At 36.8% G+C, this 17,239-nt stretch overlaps 1 protein-coding gene across 1 annotated transcript in view; it reads left to right on the top strand.

The window, feature by feature from the left end:
- The window catches only part of DGKK (diacylglycerol kinase kappa), a 196,598-nt gene that overhangs the window by 117,812 nt on the left and 61,547 nt on the right, over positions 1–17,239 (top strand). Inside the window, exons 8-10 of the mRNA XM_029929651.1 lie at positions 8,209–8,311; positions 15,709–15,892; positions 16,613–16,721. Of these exons, the coding sequence (XP_029785511.1) occupies positions 8,209–8,311; positions 15,709–15,892; positions 16,613–16,721 (396 nt within the window). The remainder of the gene's footprint in view (positions 1–8,208; positions 8,312–15,708; positions 15,893–16,612; positions 16,722–17,239) is intronic.

The raw sequence follows: 17,239 nt of genomic DNA, 5'->3' as shown, positions 1-17,239 counted from the left end.
GGGCACCCTCCTACACTGTTGGTGGGAATGTAAACTGGTGCAGCAGCTCTGGAAAACAGTGTGGAGGTTCCTCAAAAACCTATCCATAGAACGCCCTTATGACCCAGCAATAGCCCTGCTAGGGATTTACCCAAGAGATACAGAAATGCTGATGCATAGGAGCACATGTACCCCAATGTTCATAGCAGCAATGTCAATAGCCAAAGCATGGAAAAAGCCTAAATGTCCATCACCTGATGAGCGGATCAAGAATATGTGGTATATATACACAATGGAGTACTACATGGCAATGAGAAAGAATGAAATATGGGCATTTTTAGGAAAGTGGATGGACCTTGAGGGTGTCATGCTAAGCGAAATAAGTCAGGCAGAGAAGGACAGATACCATATGTTTGCACTCATAGGTCTAACAGGAATTCTTCAGAATGATCTAGCTTTAAGAAAATCAAGCAGTTAGTAGTGCTTAAGATACATTGATTCAGTATCTAATGGATAGTTGATAACTGTCACAACACAGCATTTTATATACTGTTAAGTGAAACTGCAATACAATCTAAGTTTATTTTGGAATGTTTGCGGTATAATTGGATTTAATGAAATGATTAGAGGTGCAGTAGGCATGACTTTGAGTAGATAATGAAAGAAAATGCAAAATGTTTATTGATTCATGATGTGGTTTCATCTTAGCTTGAGCAAACCATGCAGTATTTAATACATAGTAGCAGAATATTTACTATTGAAGCTTGAAAAGATGTGAGTTCTTTGTGTGCAATCTTTCATTTATGCATGTGAGAGGGTTTTCGTTTTTTTAATATTTTTACATTGTAGTACTTGTTTTGCTTGTTGGTGGTGTTTGCTTATTTAATACATTCCGTCAGAGACATAAATTACATGCTGGTTTTTTTCTCCTAGGAAGTGTGTCTTGGGTTTTTCCCTTATTATTTTCGTTAGTTTTGTTTTTTCCTCTTCTCTTTTTGGTGGTGGGGTGATTATGTTTAAATGAAGTTGCTTTTACAACACCAAAGACTTAATCATCCATTTCCTATATAAAAGGTAGCTACTTTTTTGCATGGACCTCAAGTATACTGTAGTATAGAGGTGGAATTTAAGGAAAGGTATTAAGCAGGCTGTGTTTTAGCTTATGGGCCAGTAATAAATTGTATCATTTCTCTAGAATGTATCATAGATAAGCTGCTATATAATGATTGCCACTTCAGATAGCTGTGAAATTAGGTGATTAACTAGTTGTTACTTAATCTTCTAATTTCTGTATAAGTCTAATTACATGAAATAGAAGTTGGGGTTTTGATTTTTTACTTTGCTTTTCTGTTTGGAGTGTCATTGTAACTACTGTATTGTAAATGATGGAAAATAATTGCATATGTTAAAAAAATAAATTGTGTTATATTCCAAAAAAAAAGACAAAAAAAAAAGATGAAAGACTCTTAACTAGTTACTAGAGAACAGACTGATGGTTAGCAGAGGGGATATGGGTGGGGGGCTGGGAGAAAAGAGGTGATGGGGATTAAGGAGGGCACCTGTGATGAGCACAGGACCTTGTATGTAAGTGTTGAGTCACCAGATTGTACCCTAAAACTAATATTGCAATGTATGTTAATAACTAACTGGAATTTTAATAAAAAGTTAAAAAAAAGAAAAGAAAGAATAAATATTGTTAAAATGTCAATACTACTCAAAGCAATCTACACATTCAATGCAATCCCCATCAAAATTGCACCAGCGTTCTTCTCAAAGCTAGAACAAGCTATCCTAAAATGTGTACTTCCAACTTTTAGTCAACAAGTACTGGAAATTCTAGCCACAGAAGTCAGAAAGAAAAAATAAATAAAATGCATCCAAATTGGTAAGGAAGAAGTAAAACTTTCAATATTTGCAGATGACATGATACTATGGATAGAAAACCTTAAGAACTCCACTAAAAAACTAGTAAGACTGATAGCTGAATTCAGTAATGTCACAGGATACAAAATAAATAAACAAAAATTTGTTGCAATGTATACACTAATAATGAAGGAACAGATAGAGAAATTAAGAAAACAATCCCATTTACAATTGTAACAAATATAATAAAATACCTAGGAATAAACTTAACCAAAGTGGTGAAAGATCTGTACTCTGAAAACTACAAAATATTGAAAGGAAGGAAATTGATAACACAAACAAATAGAAGATATTCCATACTTATGGAGTGGAAGAACCACTAGTGTTAAAATGTACATTCTACCCAAAGCAATCTACAGATTAATACATCCTAAGACAACCAACAACATTTTACACAGAATCCTAAAATTTGTATGGGACCACAAAAGACCCCAAATAGTTAAAACAATCTTGAGGGGAAAAAGGAGCAAAACCGGGGTATCATGCTTTCTGAGTTCAAACTATACTACAGAGCTATAGTAATAAAAACAGTCTGGTACTGGCAGAAAAATGACACAAAGGTCAATGGAACGGAATAGAGAGCTCAGAAATAAATCCACACTTATATGATCAATTTAATTATGACAAAGGAGGAAAGAATATATTATGGGGAAAAGGCAGTCTCTTCAACAAATAGTGCTGGAAAAAATGGACAATGACTTGCAAAAGAATGAAGCTGTACCATTTTCTTGCACCAAAAGCAAAAATAAAGTCAAAATGGATTAAAGACCTAAATGTGATACCTGAAACCATAAAACTCTTAGAACACAACATAGGCAGTAATTCGTTTGACATCAAACATTTCTTCTTGAATACTGAAAACAAACTGAGGGCTGAATGGGGAGGGGGAAGGGGAAGGGGGTGATGGTCATGGAGAGGGGCACTTGTGGGTAATAGCACTGAGCGTTATGGAAAACAACTTGGTAATAAACTATTTAATAAAAAAGAGAGAAAAAAATAAATTTTTTTCTGTAAAAATAAAACATTTTTCTAGATATATCACCTCAGGGAAAGAAAACAAAAGTGAATTGTGACTACACCAAAATAAAAGTTTTGCACAGCAAAGGAAACCATTGACAAAACAAAACTCCACTTACCAAATGGGACAAGATGTTTGCAAATGATATATCTGATAAAGGGCTAATACCCAAAGTATACAGAGAGTTTATACAACTCAACATAAAAAGTAAATAATCCAATAAAAAATGGGTAGATGACCTGGATAGACATTTTTCCAAAGAAGACATACAAATGGCAAAAAGACACATTGAAATATGCTCAGTAATATTAATCATCAGGGACCTGCGAAACTAAACCACAATGAGATATCTATCATCTCACACATGTCAGAATTGCTAGTATATAAAAGGCAAAAAATAACAAGTGTTTGTGAAGATGTGGAGAAAAATAAACCCAGGTGCAAAGGTGCAAGTTGTTGGGAATGCAAATTGGTGCAGCCACTGTGGAAATATCTGTGGAGGTACCTCAAAAATTAAAAATAGAATTACCACATGATGCAGTAATTCCCCTACTGAGTATTTACCCAAAGAATATGAAAACACTATTTTGAAAAGATATATGCACCATTATGTTTATTGCAGCATTATTTACAATAGCCAGTATATGGAAGCAACCCAAGTGTCCATCAATAGATGAATGGATAAAGAAGTTATATATATATATATATATATATACAAAATGAAATCTTGACATTTGCAACAACATGGAATGATCTCGAGACTTAATGCTAAATAAAATAAGTCAGACAAAGATAAATACCATGTGATTTCACACATGTGTGGAATTTGAGAAACAAAGCAAATGAATAAACAAAAAAGGTGACAAACAAGACTCTTAAATACAGAGAACAAACTGTTCTCTGGTTGCCAGAGCAGAGATGAGTGGGGGTATGTGTGAAATAGGTGAAGAGGATTAAGATCACACTTTTGCTAATGAGCACGGAGTAATGTATAGAATTGCTGAATCATTATATACTCTACATGAAAGTAATATAACAGTATGTTAACTATACTTTAATTTTAAAAAAGAAAAAAACTTATGGGATGCAGCAAAAGTAGTTCTAGGAGAGAGGCTAATAGTGATAAGAACCTGAAGAAAAAAATCTCAAATGAACAACCTAACTTTACACTTTAATTAAGCAAATAAGAAGAACAAATGAAACTCAAAGTTAATACAAGTAAGGAAACAACTAAGATCAGAGAAGCAATAAATGAAATTGAGACTAAAAGGACAATAGATCCATCAAGTTAAGAGGTGATTCTTTTAAAAGACAAAACTGACAAACCTTCAGCGAGACTCAACCTGAAATAAAATCAGATGTGAACAAGATGTTACAACTGATACCACAGATATGCAAAGGATAAGGGACTATTATGAACAATTATACACCAACAAACTGGAAACCTAGAAGAAATGGATAAATTACTAAAAACATAAAAACCACAAAGACTGAATCATAAAGAAACAGAAAATCTGAATAGACAGATTATTAGTAGGGAGACTGAATCAATAATCGAAAACCTCCCAATAAACAAATGTCTAGGACCAGGCACATTCACCGGTACATTCTATCAAACATCTTTAAAACAGAATTAGTACCAATACTTCTCAAAATCTTTAAAAAAAAATAAGAGTAAGGAACACTTTCAAACCCCTTCTATAATGACAGGATTACCGCAATACAAAGACCAGACAAGGATATCACAAGAAAAGAAAAATACAGGTCAATATCTCTGATGAACATAGTTGCAAAAATCCTCAACACAATATTAAAAACCCATTTTCAACAGTACATTAAGGATCATACACTGTAATCAAATATGATTTATTCCAGTGGTGCAAGGCTGGCTTAACATGCAGAAACCAACCAATGTGATAGATACACTAACAAAATGAAGAAAAAATTATATGAGCATTCCAATAGATGCAGAAAATCATTTGACAAAATTCTACATCCATTTATGATTAAAACTCTCAACAAAGTGGGTATAGAAGAAACATAATTCAACATAATAAAGGCCATATATGGCAAACCACTGCTAACATCATACTCAATGGTGAAAAGATTTCAGCTTTTCCTCTAAGATCAGAAGCAAGATAAGGATGCTCACTCTCCCTGCTTTTATTCAGCATAGCATTAGAATTCCTAGGTAAGAAAAAGAAATTAAAGTCATGCAGTTAAAAAATAAATGTCACAGAATTGAAAAGTACAACAGAGGTAACAGAGTCAAATAATATTGTAGTAACATTGTATGGTGACTACACTAATTGTGGTGAGCACTGAGTAATGTTTAGAATTGTTGGAGCAATATGTTGTACACCTGAAACTAATATAACATTGTATGTCAATTGTACTCCAATAAAAAAATTTAAGCATCCAAATCATAGAGATAGAAGTAAAACTGTCACTATTTGTGAATGACATATTATATATAGAAAACCCTAAAGAGCCTGAGTGGCTCAGTTGGTTACGTGTCTGACTCTTGATTTCAGCTTAGCTCGTGATCTAATGAATCATGCGATCAAGCCCCACGTTGGGCTCTCTGCTGATAGCATGGAGCCTTCTTGGGGTTCTGTCTCTCCCTCTCTCTCTCGCTCTCTCACTCTCTCTCTCTCTCTCAAAATAAATAAATAAACTTTTAAAAAGAAAAAACCCTAAAGAATTTACAAAAACATCCCTGTTAGAACTAATAAATTCAGTAGAATTGCAAGATTCAAAATTAATATCCAAAAATCTGTTGCATTTCTATATACTAATAAACTATCAGAGAAATTAAGAAACCCATCTCAATTACAATGCAACAAGAATTACAAAATATCTATGAATAAACTTAACCAAGGTGATGAAATTCCTGTACTCTGAAAACTACAAGATTTTGATGAAAGAAATATAATAAGACACAAATAAATGGAAAAATATTCTGTGCACATGGATTGGAAGAATTAATACTGTTAAAACGTCTATACTGCCCAATGCAATCTACAGATTCAGTGCAGTCTCTACCCAAATTCCATTGTGATTTTTCACAGAAATAGAAAATTCCAAAATTTGTATAGAACTACAATAGTCCCTAAACAACCAATGCAACCTTTAGAAAGAAGAACAAAACAGGAGTCAACATGCTCCATAATTTAAAACTATATTACAAAACCATAGTAATCAAAACAGTATGGTATTGGCATAAAACAGACACATAGATCAGTGGAACAAAATAGAGAGCCCAGAGATAAACTCATGCACATATGGTCAATTAACTTATGGCAAAGGAGCCAAGGTTATACAACGAGAAAAGGACAGTTTCTTCAATAAATGATAGTGGGAAATGTGGACACCCACCTGAAAAACACCACTCACAAAAATGAACTCAAATGGATTCAAGACTTGAATGTAAGACTTGAAACCATAAAACTTCTAGAAGAAAACATAGGTCATAAATTCCTTGAAATCAGACTTGTCATGGATTTTTGGATTTGACATCAAAAGTAAAGGCAACAATAGAAAAAATAAACAGATGAGACTACTAAAAAGCTTCATTAACAAAAGGAAAAAGCAACCAACTGAATGAGAGAAGTATTTTTAAATCATATATCTGATAAGGAGTAAATATCCAAAATATATAAAGAATTCATACAACTCCATAGCACAAAGCAAGCAACAATCCAATTAAAAAATGGACAGAAGATCTGCATAGATATTTTTTAAAGAAAAACAGATAGCCTACAAGTATATGAAAAGGTATTCAACATTGCTAATCATCAAGCAAATGCAAATCAAAGTGACAATGAGATGCCATCTCACACTTGTCAGAGTGACTCATCAAAAAGACAAGAAATAAATGTTGAAAAGGATATGGAGAAAAGAGAACCTTCATGCACCATTGGTAGAAATGTGAATTGGTGCAGCTACTATGGAAAACAAAATGGAGTTTTCTCAAAAACTTAAAAATAGAACTACTATATGACTTAGCAATTCCACTTTTGAAAAGAATGAAAACACTAACCCAAAAAGATATAGGCACCCTCATGTTCACAGCAGTATTATTTACGATAGTCAAGATATGGTAACAATCTAAGTGTCCAGTGATGGATGAATAGATAAAGAAAATATGGTAGATGTATATGCATTGGAATATTATTCAGCCCTAAAAATGAAGGAAATATTGGCATTTGCATCAACGTGGATGGACCTTAGGGGCATTATGCTGCATAAAATGGGTTAGACAGAGAATGAGAAATACTATATGATCTCACTTACACATAGAATCTGAAAAAATGAGCTCACAGATACAGGAGTAGGGGTTAGGAGATGGGCAAAATAAGTGAAGGTGGTCAAAAGGTACAAACTTCCAGTTCTAAAATAAATGAGACATCAGGATATAACGGACAGCATGGTGACTATAATTAATAATACTGTTTTGCCTATTTGTAAGGTGCTAAGAGTGTAGACCTTAAAAGTTCTCATCACAAGAGAAAAAAATATAATTATATATGGTGACAGATGTTAACTACACTTATAGTCGTGATCATTTTGCAATATATACAAATATCAAATCATTATATTGTACCCATGGAACTGATATAATGTTATATGTCAATTATATCTCAATAAAAAAGAAGAAAACTCTGGTTGTCCTTTGGCTCTCTTTTAATTGTTCTTGCATAATCAGGCCATATTCGTGTCCTCTAGGAAGTGTGTCATTGTCCAGGAAGTGGTACTTAAAAATATCAGAAATTTAGGAATATGACCATCTGTGGGGAGTCAGTAAAATCTCAGCTCTGCCAATTCCCGACCTTGAGCAAGACTCTACACCTCTCTGACCTTTGGTATCCTCATTTCTAAAATGAATCTAATAATGTATTCCCTACTATACACGGTTGTTGTAAGGATTTAAGTGTAACAGCATATTATCAGGATTAGCACTCTTAAACTGCAAGTATGCTCCCTGTTTTGTAGGTCACTAAGATTGTGCCATAGGACTTATGTCTTCTTAATGTCTGTGATGGGTATATTTTTGAAAGCTACCTTTGAAAGGAACAGAGCTCAGAGGACATCTTCAGGGATAGTAAAACTCCAGGTGGGAAGTGGGTGTCCAGGTTGAGTCAGGGGAATGTGTATGGCACCAAATCTCAGAAAGGGAGATTTTAATACTGGGGATTCAAGCCTTGAAATTTGAACTCGATACTGATCAATTATATCCTATTCTCTCACCCTTCCTTTTTTTCTCTGTTCTTCTCTTGTCGTTTCAGGTGCACGACGACTGCCGAAGACGGTTTTCCAAGGAATGCTGGTTTGGAAGTCATCGAACATCAGTCATTCCTCCCACTGCCCTCAGCGACCCTAAAGGGGATGGTGAGTACCTAAATTTTAACCTCAGAATGTATTTCATTGGGAAGGGAGGGAAGGTGCTAAGACTGGAGAAATTTTTTAATTAAATTATTATTCTCAACCAAACGTTTTGGGGGAGTAGGAATGTGCATATATGTAAAGACAGCTCATGTTTCTTTTTAGACCTTTGGGAAAATGAGTGTTGATGTTTACGGTGTATATGTATGTGGGCATATTCTCTGTAGTCTCTGTCTCAATTTTTTCTAAATTATCAGAATTGATGTCAGATTTTCATGATTTTCAGACACTAGATAATCCATAAAATAAGTTTTCTTGCATCCAGGTGGGCAGGAAGAACTACATGAAGGCCCAGGTTATGTTACTCTTAGAATGGACACAATACCAAGGTCGTCTCCAAATCTGAAACTAGCATGTTTATTGCCCCAGCATGCTCTGACCTGCTATGTCAATTCCTAAACATTAGTGATTTGCTGAGAATTCTATTTATACGGTGTTGGAAGGCTACAAAGAGATTCAGGATAAGAGCATATCTAGAGTTTATGATTATTGTCAACCCAGGATATTGATATGACATATGGATATAATATGACAAAAGGTAGCATATGCTAGGCACCAAAGGAGTGATGTTTCGAGGCACCTGGAGATCAGAAAATGTTAGCACTGTCACCTAGTTAGAGGAAATTATAGGAGGATGGGGTTGCACGGAAAGGAGGCAGTAATGATGTCAAAGCAGCAAGAGTAAACTTTCTAAAGTCTTCTATCAGAGGGTCTAGAGATGTTAGAACAGATAAAACAGGGGCAATGGAGAGGGATGTTTGTTTAGTTTTGTGTTTGTTTTTTAAACTATGATGAAATAGAAACAGCATGGTGTAAAGGATAAAATAAAACCCAGGCAACCATGAGTTTTAGTCACTTACTAGCTAGGTGACCTTGGGTAATGCACTTACATTCTCTGAGCTGTACTTTCCACATTTATAAATGGAAATGATACTGTATATTGTGAGGATAAGTGATAATACGTAAAGGGCCTGAATATCAAGAAACATAGCCCCAATGGACAACAAAATTAAATCACTAGTCTTCTAGATTAATCAAAAATGTAGACTACCACAGGGAAACTTCACTTTTTAGCAATTGCTAGCAATGCCCTTTTGAGTATACCTCTAGTTCCCCACTTTTTCTTTGCTTCTGAGAGACTCTCCTTTCTGCCATTGAGTTCCTCATTTGCTTTTCACATTATTCATTATTAAATAATAGGAGCTGTCAAGATCAAAATCACATATCACAGCTAAATAGAGACCTATTTTACTAACACCAAGGAATTTAGAAATCTAATATATTTACCAACTGACACACTACTTTTTCACTAAGCCAGGAAAGAGATACACTGCCCATTAATTTCAGTTTGTGTATGGTTAACTTCACTCTATATATGGTTAATTTCACTTACTGGAGGGAAAGTTCAAACCCTTCCTGGAATGTTTTCATTTATATTTCACTAATATGCTAATTTATCCAACTCTGGCATGTGGTGGTCGTCTGGTCTGGTAGTTGTTAGTGAACCAGCATTTCATTGACTTAAAAATTATCCCCATATTGATGCTTGGTGCCCATTATGTTGCCAAGGAAGAGCCAGCATTAGGTGACAGCAGAGAAAAGAAGGAAATGTATATAGGTTCCTTAGAGAACAGAAGTGGGCAAAAATTCTGTAGGCAGTGTAGCAGAGTTTTAGAACTGGACATAGCACACGTTCACATGTGTACATATACATATACACACACTCAGAACCACTCTAGTCTCTTCCAGTTCATTTTCTAACCTTAACACAGATATATCCAGATAGACTTTGGTACAGAGAATGAGCCATTCACACAGGTTTCTGCAGGTTTCTGTCATGTTTCCTTAGTGACATGAACAGATACAAAGCTAACTTCACTCAGGGATGCATGCATATATTATTCTTAAATCTACTCAAATATTTTCCCAAATAAAGTCACCTACCAGAGAGGTGATGAGGTGGATGACTTGGTTAAATTAAAGATGCTTTATTGCACAGGGAAAGGAAGGGAGTAGGGAGAAAATAGGATTGATAGAAGAGAAAAAGTAACAAACTAGTCAGCCAAGCAAACTCAAGCTGCTATGAAAGTCAATGTAGTCTTAAATCTGATACTTTGCTCACCCCAATAGGGGTACCTGGGGAAGATGTCTAAGCAGACTGAAGATGTCTCAGCATCCCTCTAATTACCCTAAATAGGTATTAAGGGGCTGTAACCTCTTTTTTGTAGTTACCCAACAGGTTCTGTGCTTCCTGTCCTTAGGGAAGTTGGGGTTTCATAGTTTGTTTTTTCTTATCCTATCACTTCTTATTCTTGTTACAAATAATCAACTAATGGCATTGCTTCTTTCTTTGGCTTTCCACCAATGACATAGTATTATTGCTTAGAAACACCTGAGCTAAGCCATTCTTTTTGTGTAGTTTCTTATCTAATGCCCCATGAGCTAGGTTTTAGCCTTTCCTTCTACTTATCTGCAATATTGATCCAATTAAATTTCACTCTTGGGAAGCTTTATTTCAATAAAAGTTATACTCAGGTGCATTATGAGGGCTAGATGCCCTAACATTTGTTATTGTTTTAAAATATAGAAAGTGAATCAGTAAGCTGTCTTTATGCTAATTTTACATCCTTCTATGATACAAAATGAACAAACTTGAGAGGGACTATAGGCTGTCTGGTTTGGGGAACTGTGGTTGTATTAAGGCAGCTCAAAGAAGCATGACCTTTTTTTTTTCTTTTTTGAAAGGTTCTTTCAGGCTGTTGAGTCATTTGGAGCTTAAAGTCAACTAAATCCTCTAAGCCCTTTTCACACTTGATCCTGCCAAACCAAGTTCCTATTGTCCAGTTCTGGTACAATTTATGTCCTTGAGCATAAAATCCAAGCTTCACATTTATCCCTTTTTCATCTTGTTGACTTTGACCAATCTGCCCATTAGGTCATTTTTCAATCTTGATTCTGTCATCCAATAGCTTTTCCTCCAGCTTTGAGTACTTCAAAGTTGAGAAACCAGCCTTCTATGTTTTCATTTGAATTGTTGATTAAAATTGCTGAACAGTACAGGAAGCTCCCTTACAATTAACATCAGCCTATTCAAAAGCAGCCTTATGGGCACAATTACTTACCTGGTTATGAATCTGACTAACATTGCTACATTCCAACCAATGATGCCACACAATTCCATCACCTTGTTCACGAGACTCTCTTGACAAATTTGGCCTTGCTCAAATTCAGATGTTCTCTTACTCTAGGAGAAATGCTAAATGGGGCTGCCCTTGTCTTCTTCTAGGAATAGCTTTCTGCCAGCACTGCTTCCCTTTGTTTTCCCATCTGTAACCAAAGTAAGTTTGACACTGAAGTTTCAGTTGCCTTAATTATAGAATTTTCCCCTTATCTCAAAGCTTTCCATTCCCATCCTGGATTATTTTTATTAATCATTGCAATATGATGCTACTGTACATATGGAGAAATGAGCACCCAGAGAAGTTAAGATGTTTGCTTTAGTTTAGTGAATAAATCTAGAGGACAACCAGCTGTGGCACACTGCTGCATTATGTTGTAGAAGTACACTGCAGAAGGCAGCCCATGATCCAAGCTGCCGAATGGATCAACAAATGATTTCAGCTACACCTTCATGGCTATTTTACTTACTGATAGCATTAGTATAAGTCTTTCTTCCTATATCTTAATTTAATTCTTACATAGTTGATATATTTACATGGTTCATTTTTCTAAAAAATAGAAACAGGGGCACCTGGGTGGCACAGTCGACTGAATGTCCGGCTTCACTTCGGTCATGATGTCGCGGTTTGTGGGTTCGAGCCCCACGTCAGCTCTGTGCTGACAGCTAGCTTGGAGCTTGGGGCCTGTCTTTGAATTCTGTGTCTCCCTCTCTCTCTGACCCTCCCCTGCTCACGCTGTCTCTCTCTCTCTGCAAAATAAATTTTAAAAAACATTAAAAAAATAGAAACACACATGCACATATTCAGTTAAAACATATATTACTATCCTTTCTCTCAGTCTTCTCAGTCTCCTATAGCCCCCATCCCATGCGCACTCACAAAAAGTTGACTACTGCCATTTGGTTTATTCAGTAGCTTCTAGTATGTCTTCCTGTATATACTAGTAAATATAAACATATATTCTTATCCCTTATCCCTTTTAACTGTACACATTGCTCTAAACCTTGCCTTTATTTTCTCTTTTACAGTATATTTTGGAGATCTTTTTGTATCAACAAAAGATTGCTTCCTCATTCTTTTTTACAGCTATAAGATATCCCATTATACGGATATACCATAATTTATTTAAGTAGTTCTCTATTGGTGGACAATTTGGTAGTTTTCACTCTTTTACTATTACAACAATGTTACAAAGAACAATATCATGCAGCTCATTTTATATATACATCTATAGGAAAAATTCCCAGAAGTGTAACTACTGGGTCATAATGCAAAAACCTTTGTAATTTTCATAGATGTTGTCAAATTGCCCTCCAGAGTGCTTGTTGTCCCTTTCTCTTCCACCCTCAGTGAGAGTGCATATTTTTCCATGTCTTCCCCAGTCAGCTTTAATATCTATTTTTTTAATTTTTTTCCAGTCTTCTGGATAAGAAAAAAATGGAACCATGGCTAGCTTTAACTAGTCTCTTCTTTACTATAGCAAGTTTATTCATCTTTCATCTTTAAGAAACACTTTTCTCCTCAATGTAACACCTAGTTTATTTTCATCTCTATGCTAGGAAACAAGTTAGTTTTTTGAATGGCCCACTTTGCAGATAATTAACCAGAGACCCAAAGAGTTTACAGTAGTTGGCATCAGTGCCATTGCTGCTTCACCTTTAGAAAGGGTTAGTACCCATTGGACCTTTGATGCTGTTAAAAATCACTGGGCATAGATAGGTCAATTCCAGAACTTCTGGCAGAGGGAGTCCCTATTTTTAAGAATAGCTCACAGTTCCACTAGATGTTGACAGGAACCTGTTTCCATAAATTCTTTCATTGAAGTGCATACTCAAAGTCACATGTTCACCTAGAGGGCATTGGCAGGAGGTTACTGAATGAAAGGAACTGCAGAGCAGAATTAATTTCTCAAAAGAGAGGTAAGCCTGAGGGCAGACCATGAGTTGGGGCTTGATTGTTATTTGGTAGAGGAGCAAGCACATAAAAATATGGTACATTTTTAAAATTATTTTCTTCATATATCTTATGACCTGACCCCAATGTTTCATACCATACTAGTCACACACTTATTTTTGAACTGCTTTCTCTAACATCTTGTTATCATTTTATATGGCCCCTGTCATCTCTCTGACCTCATTTCTGCCACTATCCACCTCACTCACTCCACAACAGTCCTGCCTTTCTGTTCACTGGTCTCCGACACCCCACTCTCCCTTCTCTGGGTCCTAGCACTTACTCTTTCTTCTGCCACAGAAACCCCCCTCCCCATATCTGCATTGCTCACTTCTTCATTTCATTTAAGTCTCATCTCAAATGTTGCCTCTCCAGAGAAGCTGTCTCTGACCACTCTGTCTAAAATAATACCCCCTTCAATCTCTATCCCTTATCCTGACTTCTTTTTCTTCATATTATATTATTTTCTTTTTAAATTAATGTTTATTAATCTTTGAGAGAGAGAGAGTCCAGGAAGGGCAGAGAGAGAGGGAGACACAGAATCCGAAGCAGGGTCCAGGCTGAACTGTCAGCACAGAGTTTGACACCAGATTCAAACTCACGAACCAGAAGACCATGACCTGAGTCGAAGTTGGACACTCAACCAACTGAGCCACCCAGGCACCCTAATATTATTTTCTATATTTCTTTGTTATGGTGTGTCTCCCACCATTAGAATATAAGTTCCACAAGAGCAGAGACTATATCTGTCTTGTCCACTACTGTATTCTCAGAACATAAGAAGGACAATCATAGGAAATGCCCTCAATACATATTTGTTGAATGAATGAATGAATGAATGAATGAATGAATGTCTTAACTACCATTGTGTCAACATATTACCTTTTGTAAAACAGATGTTGAAAAAAGTACTACTTTTGGATAATGTGTTCAGAGAGAGCAACTACTTCCAAGCTATGCCCTTATATCTGTGAGTCTTAGCAAGCCCTGAAAATTTGGTACATGACTGGCTAGCTGGCTTAGGATCCCTTCGAGTTCTACTGGCCATTGAGTAGGAATTGGCCCATAGAGGAAGCCTGCTTTAGATTTTTCCACGCAAAACAGCCATGAAATCTGCTCAAGTCAGCAGAATTCCTCCAGGCTCCCATTCACCCAGGTTACAACAATGGGATACCTCGACCACTTCCCTCCCCATGTCCCGCCCCATTCAGGAGTGAGTCACATACCTTCTACCCTTTGCATTTATTGTTGCTTGGGTAACACTGGCAAACCATAAACTCAGACGTTTGGAGGCTCACTATTTGTCTACCATCTCCTAGGGGGCTGTTGCTCACTGCCTGTCTCCCTGCCAATAGGCTTCAAGACTTAGCACGAGCTGACAGGCTTTGGCAATTTAGACTGCTATAACTCCACTTCTCTGTGGGGAACTTCAGAGTTAGGGGTTATTAAAAGTGTCTCTCTTATTCAGACAATTTCCCTATAGTCTTGTTTCCCCTGAAAATTGGTATGATAACTTGGATTGCTCTGTCAGAGCCTTAAAGGAGTGATTATCATCCCACATTGATGTTATCTCATTAGCTCCTAGTTAAGAGACAGCCTTTCCTCTGCCTCTCTCCTTACCTGGTACCTTCTCACTGTGAGAACCGAGGTATCCCAAGCAGAGAGAGAACTAGTTGGTGTGCTGATCCTCCTCCTGGGCTCCCAACCTTCTCATTCTTAAGATTCCTCACTGTCTTTTATTAATCCTTCATTATGGCACCAATTTCCTTAATCTTTGTGTTTGAACGTACTATTGTGTATGAGTCTGTTCCCCCAGCTTGAAGGAAGAGGCTATACCTCTAGCAGTTCTAGCATGATTATTGGCATGAAGTAGTTGCTGGCAATAGCTTGGCAGACATTAAATAAAAGCCCCTTTGGGCTGTGTTCTGAATTCCCCTCTGCTTCTCAGTCTCAGGAGACTGGGGCATGAGGAAGATCTTGGAGATGTTGGATATGTTTTTGGCCTTGCTTGTGGTGATTGTATCATAGGTGTTTATATATATCTAACTCATTAAATTGTACACATTAAATATGAGCTGTTCTTTGTATATCAATTATACCTCAATAAAGCTGTTTTTAAAGTTTTTGCAAAATATGTTAAGTCATGTCTTGTTTCCATCTTAACAACCCTTTTCCCCCCTCATTTTTCTTTTTGTTGTGTGCATATATCAGGCCAATTAGTAGTATCTTCAGACTTCTGGAACCTTGATTGGTCATCAACCTGTTCATGTCCCCTTCTCATCTTCATCAACTCCAAAAGTGGCGATCAACAAGGGATCGTCTTCCTCAGAAAATTCAAGCAATACCTTAATCCGTCTCAAGTTTTTGACCTGTCAAAGGGTGGACCTGAAGCTGGGTAAGCATAGGGTAAGGGATATAGTTGGGTATATAGATGAAACTATTCACTCTATATATTCTAAACTAGGATAGGTTTCCTGAAATCAGTTCTAGTATCTGAGCAGGAAAGATATATTTTCTCAAGTCAGGACACAAAAACATAACTTCAAAGCATTTCAGGTTGGGTAGTTGGAGAACTTTTAGCCCTCTCCCAGAAATCCCTTCAAGACCATGTCCTGCTCTCATATTTGTTCCACCTTTCCTGGTTGGAAAAATCTAACTACATCTCCTGACCTCAGAGGAGAAAACAAATGGGTATTTGCCTCTCATCTTTCCTGTCCCTCATTCCTTCCTGGGGCCAAATAGATGTATCTCTACTATAGGCTGTTTTATTTAGGGACCATCTGGCTGTTCAGCTCTGGTTTCTGTGAGGCCACTTGCCACTATGCAAGGCATTCTTCTTGGGCTCAACAGGGAGTTAACTATGTTACTAGTAGCATCCAGAGTATGGTTAGGCATCGAAGATGGTAGGCTGAAGCAAGGCCTCATCTCCAGGATTACCTGTGGGAGTATTCTTGTGATGTTAGGAATACAAAGAGATAGGAGCTAAGTGAAAGAAGGCCAGTATCCTGTTAACAGGATGCAGAAACAGCAGTCCTTAGATCTTGGCACAGTTTAGAAAAGAGTCGTAAACCCTAACAGTTCACGAAATGACTCCTTTTCTCTATCTTTCTTTCAGGCTGTCCATGTTCAAGAATTTTGCTCGTTTTCGCATTGTGGTTTGTGGTGGAGATGGCAGTGTGAGCTGGGTCTTATCTCTGATTGATACCTTTGGATTACATGAAAGAGTGAGTTCCTAGCTGACTCAGTTTAGCCATTGCTAGACAGATTGGGGGTATGGAGCTGATCATTCCAAAAAGTCCCTCGTCTTCACTCTCCTTATGTATATAACACATTTTCCACTGGTTTCATAGCCAACCTGGCTGGCAGATTCCCAATCTAAGCTTCCTCACCTGAACTATTTTCTGATTATCTATCTTGTGAGAAGGAGAAATGAGGGAGTTAGCTGAAAGAATGAGTATTGCTTTATTCCCCAGGCCCCAAAATGAAGAACTGAAGGGGAGGAGAGGAAGCAAAAAAGAAGTGGCTTTAGGCAGCATTCAGCCCCCAATTCCATTCCCCTCCTGAGGCCACTGGTTTTCTTCCTGAGTCTCAAGAGTAGCAGAAACTTTCCTCTAACTTTCCTGGTCTCCCCAGATAGCTCCCTGCTCTTCTGACTCTTGTAGCTTTGTCTCCCAAAGCACCTTACCTCCTTGGCCAACCCTTGATAGAAATTTATGGCTATACTTCTCTTCCATAAGCATGG

The sequence above is a fragment of the Suricata suricatta genome, chromosome X (assembly GCF_006229205.1).
Source record: "Suricata suricatta isolate VVHF042 chromosome X, meerkat_22Aug2017_6uvM2_HiC, whole genome shotgun sequence".
Classification (NCBI taxonomy): Eukaryota; Metazoa; Chordata; class Mammalia; order Carnivora; family Herpestidae; genus Suricata; species Suricata suricatta.
The sequence above is the reverse complement of the archived record's forward strand: the minus strand, read 5'-3'. Positions and strand labels throughout refer to the sequence as shown.